Consider the following 20382-nt stretch of genomic DNA (forward strand, 5'->3'; position numbering starts at 1 on the left):
GGGCGGGGGACTGGGGGAGGGGCGTCAAGATGGCGGCGGGGAGCTAGGCAGAGCCGGACGCCGCTGCTGCCGCCGCCACCGCCGCCGCCGCCTCCGCTCCAGTCCCTCTGGTCCTTCGAGCTCTTACCGCCCGGGAGAAGCTGTGCTGGCGTCGAGTCCCGCAGGGAAAGTAAGTCCTTCTCGGAGCCCTTTTTCCTTCCACACTCCCCCTCTCGGACAGCCTCCCACTCCCACCCTCCTCGGGGGGCCGTGTGGGGCCGGGCTGGGGGGGCAGCCACCTCACCCCGGCGTGGGGCCTCCCTCCGCGCTCGCCGCCCCCCGCAGCCGCGCATTCCGGGGCCCTCAGGGGTATGGTCCCGGCGGCGGCCCCGCTGCAGCCGCTTTCCCCGCCCGTCAGCGCCGGGCCCTGCGGTCGCCGCGCGTGGGGTTCTAGGGCCCCCGGTGCCCCGCTGTCCCGGGCCGGAGGCACCCTTCCTTGGACCGGGGAGGTGGAGTCTGCTTTCGCCGGCTCCACTTGGGTCGCCCGGTTTGCTTCCCACGTCCGACCCGGGGGCTGTGAGGTCCCGGACCCTCAGGGAAAGTGAGGTCCAGACCCTTCCCAAGTCTTTCCTCCTGCCCCAGCAGTGCTCTGGGTTTGGGGCGGAGGGGTGGGGGGAGGCGACGAGATTGTCCTTCCTAAATCCGTAGCCCACACTGGCGGTCTTCTGGGTACCTCGCTCTTAGGGCGGTGGGGGAAGGTGCGTGGGGCACGTGGGGGCTACCCTCATGTTTCTGCCGGTGGCTAGCTTAGTTTTGCCTCAAGTGAGCTAGCTCACCTCCCAGACCCTGAGGATGCATAGATGAAGGGGAACGGCGGTTGGGAATTTGCCTACTTTCAGAGTGTTTGGCATAACGAGCATCTAAAGTTCCCCAAAGCAGCGTAGGCTGGTGGTTTCCCAAAAGTGGTTTGGGGTCGGTTGAACCGCTGTGGAGATCTGGATGTTCCTGAACGCTTGTGATTGTTTCTTTCCTGACCCTGGCATCCAGCTCCTCCCCTTTCCGACCCGGCTTTGTGCTTGTGTTTGGTTAATGTTTGCGGACCACTAACTTGATTCTTGCACGGAGAAGCTTTTTTTATGTGCGTGCTCCGTTTGCTGTGGGAGGCTTTTGTTTTGGGGAGTCGGTGGTTGAGAAACGTGGGAAAAGAACGGGCAAGAAAATGAGAGTCAAATAAAGCAACGTTTTTATCCATTGAATTGCGCAGCCAATTGTAGCTGCACCCGGAAGTTTGTACTGAACACGTGTTGAGGGAAGGTTAAAAACTGGTCCCCTTTGACCTTTGAAAGTTGATTATTAGCAGTTTATGTTGAGTTAAATGTTTGAAATTCTCCAGACCACCAGAATTAGAGATGGAGTAGGGCTTCTGAAGAGTCAGCCAGGAGGGTCTAGAGAGCTGTCAAACCGTGATGCCCTGGCGTGAATCAACTTAACACTTGCAGGCAGCTGTACCACCTAACAGTTCAGAGGGTTCTATTTTCCAGCAATCAGAATTGATTTTCATAAGCAGTGGGGAAAGCCATCATCGCTGCACAAAAGGTAGTTTATACAGAATTTCTGGGATGAATTGCAGAATTTTCTATTGGTGACTTGAGTGGGACATTAATTTTGCAAGCAAAGAAACGTTTTATTTTCATCTTTTAAAGATGTTTAAATTTTTTGTGATTGGAGAAGACATCCTTATTTTTTTCCCTCTGGCTTTGCTTTTTGTCTCCTAATCTAACTTTGTTCTATACAGTTTGTTTTAGAATTATGAATAAAATTTTACTTTGGCTTCTGGATAAATGTTAAAAAGGAGAGACTGTGTGGCTTACTATTTACTCATTCATTGAATGCTGTTATGTGTCTGGTAATTTTATGTTTTAGGGGCTTTCCTGAAATTATTCAAAAATGGGCAGCATGGAGATTCTTTTCATGCTTTTTAAAAGTAATTTGCCTCAAAGACTTTGACTACAGATATGTTTTGGTGTTTTCATCTAAATTGAGCTTTGATTTTAGACTTGCTTCCTGTGGAGGTAGAGAACACGCAGGTCAGGCCTTAACAGGTAATCTAACTTTCCCCTATGCGCTGTGGGTTCCCATGGTTTGCCTGCCTAAAGTTGGCATAAAGATGCTTTTGTGAGGAATTGCTTTCACATTAAATAGCCAGTTAATAACTACACTGATGTAATACTAAAGTTTTTGTTATTGTCTTTGTTTTTATATGCTAATTGACAGATCTACTTTGATGTGGCTTGAATTCAGCAAGTGTTAAGGACAACTTTGAGATGCCACTGAAATTTTCTGTAAATGGAAAGGATAGGCTTTTGAAGAGCAGAAGCTATTTTATGAGTAAGATATGGTACAAAACTCATCAAATTAACTTATTTATTTCTTTGGCGGCAGTATGTAGATTGGAGCAATGATTTTCAAATGATTTTATTTTATTGCATCCCACAGTAAGAAGTGTTTTACATTGCAACCTAGTACGTAGATATGGGTATAACCAAGAAATTTCACAAAATAATGTTTATTCTTGGTGTTCACTAATTTTCTTTTTACTGAAATATTAAAAAATGCTTGTCATTATACACTAATTTTTTATTTTTTTTGAGTCAGAATCTTGCTCTGCTGTCCAGGCTAGATTGCTGTGATGTCATCATAGCTCACAACAACCTCAAATTCTTGGGCTCAAGCAGTCTTACTGCCTTAGCCTCCTGAGTAGTTGGGACTACAGGCATGCGCCAACATGCCTGGCTAATTTTTCTATATATTTTAGTTGGCCAATTCATTTCTTTCTATTTTTAGTAGAGATGGGGTCTCACTCTTGCTTAGGCTGGTCTCAGAAATCCTGACCTTGAGCGATCCGCCTGCCTCAGCCTCCCAGAGTGCTAGTATTACAGGCTTGAGCCACTACGCCCGGCAGCCCTATACACTAAAGTGATTTGATATCCTACTAAGACCAGTAGTATGAAAAATAGTGATATAGAGTTGAGAGTACAGAATCTTGGAGGAGATTGATGTCAGATCTCCTGAGTTTGTAATTCTGCTCCAAGGTTACTTTGTTTTTTGGGTTTTTTTTTTTTTAAGACAGAGTCTCACTCTGTCGCCCAGGCTAGAGTGCCCCGCCCAGGCTAGAGTGCCCCGGCTTCAGCCTAGCTCACAGCAACCTCAAACTGCTGGCCTCAGGCAATCCTCCTGCCTCAGCCTCCTGAGTAGCTGGGACTACAGGCATGCGCCACCATGCCTGGCAAATTTTTTCTATGTATTTTTAGTTGACCAATTAATTTCTTTTTATTTTTAGTAGAGATGGGGTCTCACTCTTGCTTAGGCTGGCTTCCAACTCCTGACCTTGAGTGATCCACCCACCTTGGCCTCCCAGAGTGCTAGGATTACTGCGTGAGCCACCACGCCTGGCCTAAGGTTACTTTGTTTTACATTGTTATATTTCATGTTTCTAAACCTTAGTTTTTTGTCTGTGACGAGGGAATAAGGGATTGTCCTAAGAGTCAAAAGAGAAAAAACCCACCCATATACAAATTGAACATCTTTAATCTGTAAAATTTGAAATGCTCCAAAATCTGAAGCTGATTGCTGACATGATGCCACAAGTAGGAAGTTCTACACCTGCCCTCATGATGGGGCACAGTGAAAATGCAGTCAAAACTTTCAGTCACAAAATTATTAAAAATATTATATAAAATTACCTTTAGAGTGGGGCATGATAGCTCATGCCTGTAGTCCTAGCAGTTTGGGAGGCTGAAGTGGAAGGATCTCTTGAGGCCCAGAAGTTTGAGACTAGCCTGAACAACATAGTGAGACCCCATTTCCACAAGAAATAGAAAAATTAACCAAGTGTGGTAGCATGGGCCTATAGTGTCAGCTACTCAAGAGCTGAGGCAAAAGGATCACTTGAGCCCAGGAGTTTGAGGTTGCAGTGAGGTATGACGATGTTACTGTTCTCTAGCCCAGGCAACAGAGTAAGACCCTATCAGTTACTCCCCCATCCCAGGTTACCTTTAGGGCTTAGGCTATGCGTATAATGTGTATAATGATACATAAATGAGTTTTGTGTTTAGACTTGAGTCCTCTGTCCAAGATAACTCATTAAGTAAATGCAGATATTCTATGATCCAAAAAATTTGCAGCCCTTGTGGTCCCAAGCATTTCCAATAAGGGATATTAAATCTATAGTAAGTACCAAGAAACTAGTGATCTGAATTTGAGGTGGTGATAATCAAGAAAATTGTTTTCATTCCTCCCCCATTCTTTCCTGTGCTTCTTTTATAAGGCATTTTTGAAACTTTGTATATAATTTACACATTCCTTTGTGAATATATATATTTTTTAATTTTTATTTATTTTTTTGAGGCAGAGTCTCACTTTGTTGCCCAGGCTAGAGTGCCACAGCATCAGCCTAGCTTACAGCAAGCTCAAACTCCTGGGCTCACGCAATCCTACTGCCTCAGCCTCCCAAGTAGCTGGGACTACAGGCATGTGCCACCATGCCCGGCTAATTTTTTCTATATATTTTTAGTTGTCCAGCTAATTTCTATTTTTAGTAGAGACGGGGTCTTGCTCTTGCTCAGGCTGGTTTTGAACTCCTGACCTTGAGCAATCCGCCCCGCCTTGGTCTCCCTGAGTGCTAGGATTACAGGTGTGAGCTACCGCCGCCGGGACACTTCGTAAATATATTCTTGCTGGCTGGGCGGGGTGGCTCACACCTGTAATCCTAGCACTCTGGGAGGCCCAGGCGGGCGGATCGCTCAAGGTCAGGAGTTTGAAACCAGCCTGAGCAAGAGCGAGACCATGTCTCTACTATAAATAGAAAGAAATTAATTGGCCAACTAAAAATATATAGAAAAAATCAGCTGGGCATGGTGGTGCATGCCTGTAGTCCCAGCTACTCAGGAGGCTGAGGCAGATGGATTGCTTGAGCCTAGGAGTTTGAGGGTGCTGTGAGCTAGGCTGATGCCATGGCACTCAATCTAGCTTGGGCAACAAAGCGAGACTCTCTCAAAAAAAAAAAATTCTTGCCACAGATTTTGCAATGGAGGGACACTTTACTGAGCAATGATGCCAGGGTAGGTGTTGAAAAATACAGATTCTAACCTTTTAGTTAAAGGAAATAGTTTTAAACTAACTTCACTGTAACCACCTTCTCTTCCTAGTGATGTTCTTAAGGAACCTCCATACAGTAGACACTTGTTGATGGACTATGTATCAGTTAAATTCTAAGTGGATTATTATCCTTCAAATTCTACCCAGCACTTTGGGAAGCTGAGGCAGAAGGATTGCTTGAGGCCAGGAGTTCCAGACCAGCCTGAACAAGAGCAAGACCTGGTCTCTACAAAAAATGGAAAAATTAGCTGGGCATGGTGATACGCACGTACACTGTAGTCCCAGCTACTCGGGAGGCTTAGGTAGGAGCTTGAGCCCAGGAGTTTGAGGTTGCAGTGAGCTATGGTGTTGCCACTGCACTCTAACCCAGGCAACAGTGAGACACTGTCTCACAAAAAATTAAAAAAAATTAAAAAAAGGCTAAGCCAGGCGGGGTGGCTCACGCCTGTAAATCCTAGCACTCTTGGGAGGCCGAAGTGGGCAGATTGCTCGAGGTCAGGAGTTCGAAACTAGCCTGAGCAAGAGCGAGACCTGTCTCTACTATAAATAGAAAGAAATCAATTGGCCAACTAATATATGTAGAAAAAATTAGCTGGGCATGGTGGCGCATGCCTGTAGTCCCAGCTACTGGGGAGGCTGAGGCAGGAGGATCGCTTGAGCCCAGGAGTTTGAGGTTGCTGTGAGCTAGGCTGACACCACCGCACTCTAGCCTGGGCAACAAAGAGAGAGACTCTGATTAAAAAAAAAAAAAAAGGCTACCAGTTTCCTTTAGACATAATTGATTTTTTTTATTTTTTATTTTCCTGAGACACAGTCTCGCTTTGTTGCCCAGGCTAGAGTGAGTGCCGTGGCGTCAGCCTAGCTCACAGCAACCTCAATCTCCTGGGCTCAAGTGATCCTGCTGCCTCAGCCTCCCGAATAACTGGGACTACAGGCATGTACCACCATGCCGGGCTAATTTTTTCTATATATATTAGTTGGCCAATTGATTTCTTTCTATTTATAGTAGAGACATGGTCTTGCTCTTGCTCAAGCTGATTTCGAACTCCTGACCTCGAGCAATCCGCCAGCCTCGGCCTTTCAGAGTGCTAGGATTACAGGTGTGAGCCACCGTGCCTTGCCTAGACATAATTGATTGACTGGACAAATAGGATGTGTGACACTTCCAACTTAATAAAAAGGGAACTGGTATTTTATAGAACTAATATGGAAGTTTGCTATTGAATGGCTGCTAACAAGAGTTTGTAGTCTGGGAAATAAAGTGTTAAGTCAGTGATATGGAAGAAAGCATCTTTTTTTGGGTGAAATACTAATATTTATCAAAATGATAGTTAATAGCTAGTAGTGAACATTTACTCAACAGCAATCCTATGAGGCAAATTCTATTTTTATTCCCATTTTCAGATGAGGAAACTAAGAGAGGTTATTACTTGACCATATTATACTATTAGTAGGTAATGTAGCAGTATTTGAACCCTGGTATTGTCTGACCTAGTAGTCTCAACCACTGTGATAGGTTACTGCTATTGCAGATATCCCTTGTATGTGCTCAGAGCTATAAAGATACTCTTTAGCTCTCAGCAAGAGGAACCTTGTCCCTGTTGATAAGTTTCAGTGTTGGTATTATCAATAGGAACTGTATCCTTTTATTCTTCTGGTTGGCTATTGTTTCTCAGTATTCTCTTCCTGCTGAGGATAGCTCTTAGTTTCTCTCTATTACTGTGTCTTTGTTTCTTATTCATCAGAAGTTTTCATAGATGTGCTATTTTGAAATAGGTGGTATTTTCAAATGTGTTTGCGATAAAAATTGAACTTTTTGTTCTCCATTGTTTGAGATAGAAGCCTTCGTAACGGTTAGTAACTTTTGGGTTTGTTAGATTGCTACACAGTAAATGTCAATTCAGGTCTATGAACTCCTTTGTAGACACTAACACAGTTTTCTTATACCTAATAGTATTTGGCATTTATATTGAAGTTTGTGGATTCACAGTGAAAATGTTGTTTTTTCTCCCAGGAATAAGTCTTACTTATTTGTAAAATGAGGAGGAGGAGGACGAGATTGGCTAATATTACTTTATAAGGGCTCTCTCAGCTTGAGCACCGAAATTCTGTGTGTCTGTAATAGTTTCAGAATAGAAATATTAAATATTAAGAGTTTTGCCTCTAAAAAAAAGTTTTGCCTAATGGAGTTAGAGAATGAGATAGGTGTTCTGCGTCCATTCCCTTCCCTCCTTCACTGTGCAAAAAAGATCAAGTAGAGAGAATTTGTGTCCAATTGGCTGAGAGAGAAAAGATCCCTAGTATTCTGTTTCTGTATAAGTTGTATAAGAGATTAAAAGCTCTTTCATTAATAGCTTGTTAAAGACAATGTCTGTTACAGACGTTACTAGGTCAGAGGGTCCTAGACAATGTCCTGAGACATTATTCATATCAGAGGGTCTCAAATTGTTATTTTAATTGACAAGTAAAAATTGTCTATGGTGTACAGCATATTTGGTTATATGTATACATTTTTAAATGACTAAATCAAATTGTGATTCCTAGGAGTGAATTCTGAGCTGGTCACTGATAGTGTTACTTGCAACTTTTGCCATTTTTTTCTTATATAAACATCAAAAGTTTCTCCCTAAAATTTCTTCCTTCCATGATGATATTTTTGTACTTTTAATACTCATTGTTAAGAAAACATACTTCAAAAAGCTCTTGTGAATTCAGTAACGTTTTTCAATGAATTTGCGTTTTATTAATTAACGGCCTTTGTGTACTTTTGAGTGTAATTACACAGGGCTTGTTGTGTATCTGATGTATTAATGAATCTCTTGGCTTGTGAGAGCTCTGTCGTCTTTAAAAATCACTGGTTTGAAACAATATACCTTTGTTTCAAATGTACATAAATCGTTTCCAGTATTTACCTTTAAAGGATGACATTTTGATAGTCTCCATAATTCTATTAATCTGGATCAAGATTAGCCACAGTGGGTGGGTCAAGACCCTGTATTCCCCATAGATTGTGGGTCCTAATGAAGTATATTATGGATTGAAAATGTTTTTAAAGCATTGATTTAGGGCTCTAGGTACTTATTTCTGCTATGTACTAGAATAGTTTGTGAAGTATGGTCAAGTATGTCTGTGTTTAGAAAATTGGTTAACTTTATCATAACTCTATATTAGGACATTTTTCCTATTTGTTACCTATGTTGTCCAGTTCCTGCACATTATTTTCTAAGACTTTATCCTTCTTCCAATTTTTACCTCAGTCTGGCATTTATTCTGAAATAAAGTAGTGAAACTTTGTAGGTTACCGACATCACTCTTACTCACTGGAAAGAGAAACCATGGACTTTTGGAGTTTAAACTATCTAGTTGAGGGGCAGGGAACCTGCGGCCTTCTAGATCCTTTTTTTTTTTTTTTTGAGACAGAGTCTCACTCTGTTGCCCAGGCTAGAGTGCCATGGCGTCAGCCTGTCCCACAGCAACCTCAAATTCCTGGGCTCAAGTGATCCTTTCTGCCTCAGTCTCCCGAGTAGCTGGGACTACAGGCATGAGCCACCATACCCGGCTAATTTTTTCTCTATATATATTTTTAGTTGTGTGCTAATTTCTTTCTATTTTTAATAGAGACAGGGTCTCGCTCTTGCTCCTGCTGGTTTTGGACTCCTGACCTTGAGTGATCTGCCCGCCTCAGCCTCCCAGAGTGCTAGGATTACAGGTGTGAGCCACTGGGTCAGGCCTAGATCCTTTTATTTAAAAGATTTGCTCTGTAAAATTTGGATTCAATCGAAAAGCTGCATTTAAGGATCTAGAAGGCCAAAGGCTGCAGGTTCCCTACCCCAGTCTAGTTTCTATCTTATCTTCTACCGCTCCCTGTCTGGGAGAACTTGGGTAGGTAATTTCTAATCCTCAGTTTAAGCTCTAAAACTGTATTGCCTCTTTCACTCAGGGTTGTTGTGGGCTTACAATGGTAATATTTATGAAGAGCCTAACACTGTGTCAGGCTTGTTTCCTTCTCTTCCTCCCTGCTCAAAATTTTTTCTTCCTTAGACTTCTCCTTTCTCTGAAAGATTTTGGAGAAATCTTTGAGTTATCTCTCATTCCTGTCATCCTTTTAAACAGTGTTAAACTGAGTGTAGCCCTCAGTTTCATTATGTGTATCTGTGGTCTCCACCTTAAACTCATTCATGTTTCCATTAGAACTTTTGTCTAAATGATGCACAAACATATGTGACATGGACATAGAGAATTTCTCTGTTAGTGTCTTTCATCTAAAGTAGTTCTTATATGTTAGAAGTCATGGTCATGGTGCTCTTGGGTAACACTGTTTTTGTAGGACATCATGAAACACATTTCATTTTATCACACAGTCTGAGAACAAATGGATGAGCGGAAAACTATTAATAGTATATTATTTATATAATGTAAAATTAGTTATCTGAGATAAACAAGTATAGTCAGAGTTCTCATAAGTATGTATATATAAATTGATTATTTCAGAGCAGTTAATGAGAGAAGTTAAAATTGAGAAAGCTCTGTTAATTTTTTTTCCTCCCTATAAAACATTGAGTAAAAATCCATTTTGGTGGTAGATTACTTTGGTCTGGCTCCCAAGATTATACTTAGGAAGACCTGAACTCTTGTTTGCTCTTAGGTTATCTAGAGGCCTCCCCCAGCTCCATGTAACCCATCCTTCAGGTAGCTTGGGCTCAACTTTTATTTTTAATTTTCTCTTGGCATAACTCTAATTATCCATCAGCTCCATCAACTGCTTTTTCTCTGGTGTGCTTTATATTCTGAGTTTTTATTTAAACTAAGGCCCAGTGGATTCTCATTCCCAAAGATATTACATTCCACCCCCCTTCTTTCTCTCCACTCCCTGTGATGATAACACATCATCTCTCCTGGTCTGCCATAGCAGTTTCCTGAGATGTCTTCCTGTTTCTGGTCTTATTTTGCCCCCTCTCAGATTGCTTCCACACTTCTGTGTGAGTGAACTTTCCTGAGTCACAAATCTATGTCAAGCAGTCCTCCATCTGAAAACCCTTTTGTGACCCCTGTTACACACAGAATTAAGTGAACTCTCTAGCACGGTGTAGGAGACTGTGGGCAGTATCTTCCTCATCTCTTCTTCTTGGGCAGTATCTTCCTCATCTCTTCTTCTTCTTCTTTTTCTTTTTTGAGACAAAGTCTCACTCTGTTGCCCGGGCTGGAGTGCATTGGCGTCAGCCTAGCTCACAGCAACCTCAGACTCCTGGGCTCAAGCAATCCTCCTGCCTCAGCCTCCTGAGTAGCTGGGACTACAGGCTTGCGCCACTTTGCCTGGCTAATTTTTTCTATATATTTTTAGTTGGCCGATTAATTTCTTTCCATTTATAGTAGAGATGGGGGTCTCGCTCTTGCTCAGGCTGGTTTTGAACTCCTGATCTTGAGCGATCTGCCAACTTCGGCCTCCCAGTGTGCTAGGATTACAGGTGTGAGCTACCATGCCCAGCCTCCCATAGCCTTTTGTAGACATATATTCTTTTTGTGACTTATGTATGTCTTTGTCCTTTCCATTTAAGTGTGTGCTTCCTGGGATCAGAGATTATTTGTCTTTTATCCTCTTTGTCTGACTGGTAGCAGATTCTTTATAAATACTGAATGAATGGGTCTGGTAGAAAATGTTGGATTGTTTATAATGTATTTATAGGAGAGTTAATATTTTCACTTTAAGTTTTTTATGTTAATATTTAATATTTCATTCTAAAGATGGTGGAACCAGGGCAAGATTTACTGCTTGCTGCTTTGAGTGAAAGTGGAATTAGTCCGAATGACCTCTTTGATATTGATGGTGGCGATACAGGGCTTGCAACTCCAACACCTACCCCTCCAGTTCAGCAGGTAAGAGTTTTCCAAAGCCCATGTTTCTTAATTTATAATTTCCACTTATAGAAATACATATTATTAAGCCTTAATTTTAAATATATATGTGAATGTTGAGTATTTGTTTTCATTTATGAAGTGGAAAATATTCATAATGAAAACCAAGACATTAATTTCTGCTTTATTATATATGTGTACAGTAAACGTAAGAGATAAATTATTTAGAGTTTGTGTGGGAGTATCTTTACTTTCCTTAATAGTTATTTATTTAGGGACATTATTCTGTAGTTTGACTATATACATTCTCTGAAAGCAAAAATAAGATTTTAATGTTAGTTTTGTAGCGAATTTATGTTTACAAAGATTGTTATATCTGGTTTTTGTGATTTCACATTCAGTTTGAGTGTAAGGCTTGACCTTTTTTGTTTCACTAAAATAAATGCAACTCTATTCTCAAAATGGAATTCGTTGATGTTGTTTTCTCTCAAGTCAGTGCCACTTAGTGCATTAGAACTAGGTTTGGAGACCGAAGCAACAGTTCCTGTTAAACAAGAGCCAGAGACGGTACCTACTCCAGCACTGTTAAATGTGAGGGTAAGAATTTTTAGATTTGGCGTTACTGGCAAAATAGTTTAGGATTGTAGTAAGAAAATGACCTATTAATGTGAAACAGATTTATCCCCTGAGTTCTGCTTTTTGCCACTTTCTCAATATCCTGTCCTTACCCCCTACCTTATATAACATTTCTTTCACTCCTTTGGTACTTAATGTTGATCAAAAGATAATTAGAACAAACAAAACTTTTTTTAGTTTATTTATTGCAAATGATACAAAATTCATAAAGTAAAGATTAAATGCACATTATTCCACTACTCTTTCCTTTTTTGCTTATTTATTTCAGCTTTTGTCCATTGGTATTTATAATTTTTATGGAATTATAATTGTGCTTTGAATATAAAGTTCCTCTGTGCTTACATTCAACGTAGAGCAATTAACTGAAGCCTAATGGGATAAAATTATTGGACAAGCTGGCTAAAATTTGATTATTTGTGATAAATTATTGAGAATTTTGGTTAAAAGTAATCTAGAAGACTCTTATTAAAGGAGTCATGGAGAAATAAATAGTTTGAGAAGGAAAGAAAGTAGAAATATACTTAAATTTATAAAAATGTCTTAATGTTACTTGTAGTCACAGACACTGTTATCTTCAAATTGATATCATTTTTTTTTCTAGTTTTCCCCACCTTATCCCCCATTGAAAAATAAAATGTTCTGTAACTTTGTCGTAGGTTCAAACATAGCACCCATGCTATCACCAGTAATTGTATTACACCTGACTGGGTTTGTTTGTGGAACATAAGAATTTAAAACTCTGCTTGGTTGTTTTTGTCTTTTTATATTCTAAACTTTAGTGTGGTCTGTATGACAGCAAACAAAGCATTGAACAAGAATCACAGAATGTTAAAAACAGAAAATGTGTCTTAGAGAACCCAGGCCTCCAGGGGTTTAAGGTCATCTACCTGGTTGGGGCAGTTGTGGCATTAGAAATTCTTTCAGTTACCAGTCCTTTTATTATGTAGGGTTACTATACATCACAGTTTGCTTGGAATAGTTCCATTTTATGCGTGTTGTCCCCAGTGGTTATATAAAATGCTACACTGCTACTATACCTTCTTTTTCTCAAAGTGGTGCCTTTCAACTTGGTAGTTTATAGCTAATCAAATTAAATTAGAAATGAGGTGCCAATAGATAAGAGTAAAAGTCAATTTTAGATTTCTAAATGGCCCACTGTGTTTATGAATGTAGGCCTTAGAGAATAAAGCATTTTTCAGTGGCGTAATGTCTTTTGTTTTCCAGCAGCAGCCTCCGTCTACTACAACATTTGTACTGAATCAAATAAACCAGCTTCCGACCTTGGGATCTACAATTGTAATGACTAAAACACCACCTGTAACAACCAACAGGCAAACTATCACTTTAACTAAGTTTATCCAGACCACTGCAAACACACGCCCTTCAGTCTCAGCACCAGCAGTACGAAATGCCATGACCTCTGCACCTTCAAAAGACCAGGTTCAACTGAAGGATCTACTCAAAAATAATAGTCTTAATGAACTCATGAAACTGAAGCCACCTGCCAATATTGCTCAGCCAGTTGCCACAGCAGCTAGTAAGTCTGTTTTCAGTAGTATCAACTTTTTCTACCTTGATAAGCTGTGTCAAAGTGGTTTGTTTAAAGGATTTTCTTGAGTTTTAAAAGAAATAGGCATGAAAGAGGTATTCCCTCCATTAACTTGTACACTTACAGCATTTGCACAGTTAAAGAAAAACAGAAATTTATTTAGGTGCTTGGATAGAGTGTTTAGCTTTGAAATGAAGTTTGTCAGATTATCAGGTAGCTGTATTACCACCATGAGATTGTCTCAGTTTTACATACTATGAAAAACCAGTTAACATTTTTATTAATCCTTTATAATAAATCTGGTGCTTATGGTCAAGTGGTGGCTTACACCTGTAATCCTAGCACTCTGGAGGCCTAGGCGGGCAGATCATTTGAGCTCAGGAATTCGAGATCAACCTGAGCAAGAGTGAGACCCTATCCCTACAAAATATAGAAAAAATTAGCCGGGTATGGTGGCATGCACCTGTAGTCCCAGCTACCCAGGAAGCTGAGGCAGGAGGATTCCTTGAGCCCAGGAGTTTGAGGTTGCTGTGAGCTAAGATGTTGCCATGGCACTCTACTCAGGGCTCCAAAAATAAGAAAAAGTAGATTTTACATCAGATAAGGATGAGTGCTTTGGAGAGAAATGAAGGGTGGGGTGTGGGGCAGTAAGAGGATACAGTTTTCAATGGAGTGATCAGAGGAAGCTTCTTATTCAGTTTAGTAGTAAGGGAATTTTTAAGGGTAAAATAGAATTAATCTGTCCTTTTTTATTTTCACTTTGGCTATTTGAAACTTGAGTAGTGTAGTTTTAGTTTTAGAAACTGAAAAATGTGAACTTCTAGGAAGATTCTTTTCTTCCGTTCTCAGTTGAGTTACAGAGTATTTGAGTCCCTATTATGTAACAATACCATGGTGGGCACTATTGGAGATAACTAACCCTGACTTGAAATACTCTGAGCTGACCAGTATTTTACAGTTTTAGCACCGGACTGGTTATGTTTTTGTTTTTGTTTGTTTTGGGGTCAGTTTAATTGGGATTGTTGTGTTTTGGGATCAGGAGGCTAGAATGAAGGGGATGAGCTATAAGGCATGTTCCTGATGATTTATGCTAGTACATACATAGCCATCCTATTAGGCTCTTGGGATGAGGTGATGGATATTTTTTTTTTTTTGAGACAGAATCTCACTTCTGTTTCCCCGGGCTGGAGTGCCATGGCATCAGCTTAGCTCACAGCAACCTCAAACTCCTGGGGTCAAGCAGTCCTCCTGCCTCGTTCTCCAGAGTAGCTGGGACTACAGGCATGTACCACCATGCCTGGCTAATTTTTTTTATATGCATATATATATTTAGTTAGCCAATTTATTTCTTTCTATTTATAGTAGAGACGGGGTCTTGCTCTTGCTTAGGCTGGTCTTGAGCTCCTGACCTTGAGCAATCCACCCACCTCGGCCTCCCAGAGTGCTAGGATTACAGGCCTGAGCCACCGCGCCCGACCAGAGGTGATGGATATTGAATAGACAGTTCTGTTTTCAAAGAGCTTCTTTATTTTTCTATTTGTGGGAAATAATTTTTAATGCTTCACAAAACAATTTGTAAGTTTGTGACAGAATGGACTGCTTGGAAGTTATAATGTGCTTGTGTTTTTATAACTAGAGAGCGAGGGGCATTCTAAAAAGATGGGCAGGAGATGTTTGTAGGATGATATAGAACTTTGTTTCCAGTAACATGAAATTAAAATTTTCAGATACTCCTAATCTTTGTGTTTGGGTCCATATCATTATGACCTTATGACTGTAGTTTTTTACTCTCAGGGTCATTGTCCTGAACTAAAACTGCAATCTGGCAGCTAAATGCCAGTTGTAAAATCATTTTAACTGTCTTAGGATTGATTTCCTTTTTCTGCCATGGAGCGCAGGACTGTGTCCCTGACCTGACTAAAGTGCAAGGCAGCATCTGGAATGGCTCCTCCAGGACTTGGGGCTCCATCAGTAGATAGTGGCAGATGCTTCTTGTTAGGGTCTTTGGATTGAATGAGGAAACCTGTCCCTTTTATATGGGTGGCTTCCTGAGTGTTCCACTCCTCAAAGAAGCATATGCCATCATAACTGGAGTGGATGTGTGCCGTTGTGAGGAAAGAGTTTGGAGAGCAAAACAAAGTGGGGTAGATTTGGTTGTGTAAGATGTAGTCCAGTAAACTCTCCCACATTCAAGGTCGTAATTTTTAAAAGATAAAAGGTGGTAAATCAAGACTTTACTTGTATGGACACCCGAGAAACTCTTGTCAGACTAGACCAGGACTGAAAAAGAAACATTGTAAATGAATGCTGAAGATAAGCAAAGGTTTATGTTGAAGAAGGGGATCGTCTTTTTGCCGAAGGGAGAGAACGTTGAAATTATGAAACTGGAGAACAAAGTTTTGCCTGCTCTTCTGTCATCTGTGTGGGTGTTGTCCATTTGGAGCCCTTGGCTCTTTGGGTTTCTCTTTGGATTCTGATCTCTTACTTGAGTTCTAGTCTTGTATCTTTGTGAACTGATTGATCACTGGCTCTTCCGCAGTTAGTAAACAAATCATGCCCGCAAACAAATTTAACATCTCTTTTTTAGCTTCCTTATTTTGTTAATACTTTAATTAGTCCCACTCTTTTTTTTTTTTTTTTTGAGACAGAGTCTCGCTTTGTTGCCCAGGCTAGAGTGAGTGCCGTGGCGTCAGCCTAGCTCACAGCAACCTCAAACTCCTGGGCTCAAGCAATCCTTCTGCCTCAGCCTCCCGAGTAGCTGGGACTACAGGCATGTGCCACCATGCCCAGCTAATTTTTTCTATACATATTAGTTGGCCAATTAATTTATTTCTATTTATAGTAGAGACGGGGTCTCGCTCTTGCTCAGGCTGGTTTTGAACTCCTGACCTCGAGCAATCCACCCGCCTCGGCCTCCCAGAGTGCTAGGATTACAGGCGTGAGCCACCGCGCCCGGCCTAGTCCCACTCATTTTGGAGTGATAGCTCCAAACTACTCATCTTTTGGTAGAATAGGTAAGATGCTAATCAGTCCTTCCACTGTTACCTCTTGTTTTTAAGGACAGTGGTTTTCACACTGTCATCCGAAGAATTCCAGGTACTGGAAGTACTTCCAAGATACTGGAGGTTAAGGTCTGGTTACAGGGGTCCTGGACATGACACTCCTGTCCCCTAAGCCCAATTCATTTAAGCGATTCCTGCTGGTTGATATTTCGATTCCAGGATTCTATTGCTATATTTAAAAAGAGTTTGAAAACCACCACTGTAGAAGAAGAAAGGGTCCATTGTTTGGATCTTTATTCTGGGGGCAGGAGGAAAATGAGGTCCCAGATTTTTTTTTTTCTTGAAATAATTATTTTGCCTTGAAAGTTGTAAGTACCAATAAATCAGGTGAGATTGATTTCAGTTTGATGAGAATACCAGGTGGTTATTTCTTTCTTTATTTTTATTTTTATTATTATTATTTTATTTTATGTAATTATTTTTCTTTCTTTTTTTTTTTTTTTTGAGACAGAGTCTCGCTTTGTTGCCCTGGCTAGAGTGCTGTGGCATCAGCCTAGCTGACAGCAACCTCGAACTCCTGGCTCAAGCAATCCTGCTGCCTCAGCCTCCCGAGTAGCTGGGACTACAGGCATGCGTCACCATGCCCGGCTAATTTTTTCTATATATATAGTTGGCCAATTAATCTCTTTTTATTTATAGTAGAGACGGGGTCTCGCTCTTGCTCAGGCTGGTTTCGAACTCCTGATCTCAAGCAATCTGCCCGCCTGGGCCTCCCAGAGTGCTAGGATTATAGGCGTGAGCCACCGCGCCTGGCCTGTAATTATTTTTTTTTTTTGAGACGAGTCTTATTCAGTTGCTGGGGCTAGAATACCGTGGCATCAGTCTAGCTCACAGGAACCTCAAACTCCTGGGCTCCAGTGATCCTCCTGCCTCAGAGTCCTGAGTGGCTGGGACTACAGGCATGCACTACCACGCCTGGCTAATTTGTGTGTGTATATATAATTTTAGTTGTCCAGCTGATTTCTTTCTGTTTTTTTTTTTGAGTAGAGATGGGGTCTTGTTCTTGCTCAGGCTGGTCTTGAATTCCTCCCAGAGTGCTAAGATTACGGGTGTGAGCCACCATGCCCGGCCTATTTTTTTTTTTTTTGTAATGAGCCAAGCGAAGTGTCTAGAAGTAATACTGACTCTTGGTATTTGTGGTTTTTTTGTTTTTGTTTTTGAGACAGTCTTGCTCTGTTGCACCGGGTAGAGTGCAGTGTCATTGTCATTGTTCACTGCAACCTCAAATGCCTGAGCTGAAGCGATCTTCCTGCCTTAGTAGCTGAAAGTACAGGCATGTGCTACCATACTCCCAGCTAATTTTTCTTTTCCATTTTTTGTAGAGATGGAGTCTCGCTCTTGCTCAGGCTGATCTCGAACTCCTGAGCTCAGTCAATCCTCTTTGGCTTCCCAGAGTTTTAGGATTATAGGCATGAGCCACTGGGCTTGGTCTGCCTCTTAGTATTTATATTAAACTATCAAACAGTCTGGTTAAGGTTTTTTCTGATAAATCCTTTTCAAATTTCCCATGCACACATTTTCTTTTGACTTACTAAAGTTAATTTTTTAAAAATTTCATTTCTGCACCCTACCTCTCTAAAGTTAATTCTTATTTCCATGTTTTAATGCCTGTGGTTAATTTCATTTAGTGATGGGCAGATTGATGTTCTTTGGTTTGTGAATTGGGTAAACTTTAAATAATTTTTAAACTATAGGAAAAGAAATTGCAATTTCCTTTAAAAATATAAATTGATTTTTTTCCCCTTTCAGCTGATGTAAGCAATGGTACAATAAAAAAAGAGTCTTCTAATAAAGAAGTAGCGAGAATATGGATAAATGACATGAAAATGAGGAGTTTTTCCCCAACCATGGTGAGTTTCCAATAGTTGTATCTATTTTGGTGTAGAATGTGAGTACACTTGATTAAAAGTGCTCTAGAACAGTCCTCACAACACTTTTTTTTTGGATGGAAGGGGGCTACTCAGTTATATAAATTAATGGATAAGCTTAAACCTTACTGTAATAAGCTAACACATACTAAACATGGTTAAAACTTGCAGATTTCATAGGATGTGGTATTACGCATGGTGCTGACTTCTTTTTATTGTGAATCTCACCTGATCAGAAAAAAGAACCAAAAATATTTGATAACTGTTCATTTTAGCATTCAACATGAATATGTAGCTAATTATGAGCTGTCAGATCATATAATGATATAGTTTTGAGTAATTTTATAATTTTTTTAACATTTGGGAAATACCGTATGTTTCAGATCAGTTGACTCTATACATTTACTTAGTAACCTCTGTGTGTAACTGTGTGTGGTGGGTTCCTATAAGAATTATATCGTATGACTCTACCTCCAGGAAAATCTGACAACTGCCTGGATTTAGTAGTAATATAAAGGGCATATAAAGGTACAGTGTGATGCCCAAATTGTAATGCTTGGGTTTTGCATCTGAAGAGACTTTGAGAGGGCATTTTAGGAGGGGAGTTAAAGTATTAGTAGACACGGAAGTGGTGGTGACTATGTACTTAGGTGACAGTAAGTCAGGATGCTTGTCTCACAGGAATAAATGAGAATGGTAGATTTGGGCTGTATGGAGCGTCTGAGTTGAGTTTAAAGGACTTTGGACATGGTGTCAGTGAGGAGTCACTGTAAGTTGGGGAACCTACTCGTGATACAGGATGGTGTGTGTAGGGAAGAGAGACAGGTTGGGAAGTTAGTTAATCTAAAAGGAAAGGAAAAAGGAGCTAAACTAGGCAGAGATTATTGGAAAAGTATGAAGGGAAAAGAGAAATGACAGATGACTGCACATGACAATACCAAAGGAAGGTTAGGACTGTGACAGAACGTAGAATTGGAGACAGTACAGCAGCCTGCACTTGAGGTTTTGTACAGGGACCAGGAGAACCAGAGCTGGCGGTACCCAGTTAACTTAGTGTTGTGTACCAACAGTACTTAGAAGTTGATTTTTGGAAACTAAGAATGCATTTTATTCCAGAAACTTTTTATGTACTGCTTATGTTCCCATTTCCGGCCCATAATATACCAAAGGTTCTATGTTGGCCTAGCAGTTAGGAAACATCTAACAGAGATTGTAAATTGGTAGTCTGTGGATCGAAACTAGTTGTTAGGTTTGGCCTCCAGAGTTTTTTTTCCTTGAGACAGAGTTTCACTTTGTTGCCCAGGCTAGAATGAATGCCGTGGCATCAGCCTAGCTCACAGCAACCTCAGTCTCTTGGACTCAAGCAATCCTCCTGCCTCAGCTTCCCAAGTAGCTGGGACTACAGGCATGTGCCACCATGCCCGGCTAATTTTTTTTTTCTATATATATTAGTTGGCCAATTAATTTGTTTCTATTGTTAGTAGAGACAGGGTCTCGCTCTTGCTCAGGCTGGTTTCAAACTCCTGACCTCAAGCAATCTGCCCACTTAGACCTCCCAGAGTGTTAGGATTACAGGCGTGAGCCACCGCTCCCGGCCTCCAGAATATTTTGAATAATGTTTTTTGTTTGTTTGTTTGTTTTTAGACAGTCTCACTCTGTTGCCTGGACTAGAGTGCCATGGCATCAGCCTAGCTCACAGCAATCTCAAACTGCTGGGCTCAAGTGATCTACCTGCCTCAGCCTCCCGAGTAGCTGAGACTATAGGCATGCGCCACCATGCCGGGCTAATTTTTTATATATATATATACACATTTTTTATTTGTCCAGCTAATTTCTTTATAATTGTTTTAGTAGAGATGGAGTCTCGCTCTTGCTCAGACTGGTCCTGAACTCCTGAGCTCAAAACGATCCGCTGGCCTCCCAAGAGTGCTAGGATTACAGGTGTGAGCCACCACGCCCAGCCTTTTCTGAAGAATTTTGAATTTGTTGCTGATACATAAAAATCCTAATTCTGGCTAGATGTGATGGCTCACACCTGTAAACCTAGCACTTTGGGAGGCCAAAGTGGGGGGCAGATCCCTTGAGGCTAGGAGTTTAAAACCAGCTTCAGCTGACCCTCATTCCTACAAAAAATATTAAAAAATTAGCCAGGTATGGTGACTTGCACCTGTAGTCCCAGCTTTTGGGGAGGAAGAGGCAGGAGGATAGCTTGAGCCCAGGAGTTGGAGGTTGCAGTGCGCTGTGATGCTGCTGTCCAGGTGACAGAGTGAGACCCTGT

The 20382-nt window shown here is 41.1% G+C and overlaps 1 protein-coding gene across 5 annotated transcripts in view; it reads left to right on the forward strand.

Annotated features, from left to right (window-relative positions):
• SBNO1 (strawberry notch homolog 1) overlaps positions 1-20382 on the forward strand; it is a 63688-nt gene continuing 43306 nt past the window's right edge. Inside the window, exons 1-5 of one of the 5 annotated variants that reach the window (XM_075996488.1) lie at positions 1-169; positions 10879-11010; positions 11482-11586; positions 12850-13162; positions 17986-18086. In XM_075996488.1, coding sequence (XP_075852603.1) covers positions 10879-11010; positions 11482-11586; positions 12850-13162; positions 17986-18086 — 651 coding nt within the window. In that variant the 5' untranslated portion in view covers positions 1-169. The remainder of the gene's footprint in view (positions 170-10878; positions 11011-11481; positions 11587-12849; positions 13163-17985; positions 18087-20382) is intronic. The other 4 variants (XM_075996489.1, XM_075996490.1, XM_075996491.1 and 1 more) reach the window with 4 other exon arrangements.

This window comes from Microcebus murinus, chromosome 22 (genome assembly GCF_040939455.1).
Source record: "Microcebus murinus isolate Inina chromosome 22, M.murinus_Inina_mat1.0, whole genome shotgun sequence".
Taxonomy (NCBI): Eukaryota; Metazoa; Chordata; class Mammalia; order Primates; family Cheirogaleidae; genus Microcebus; species Microcebus murinus.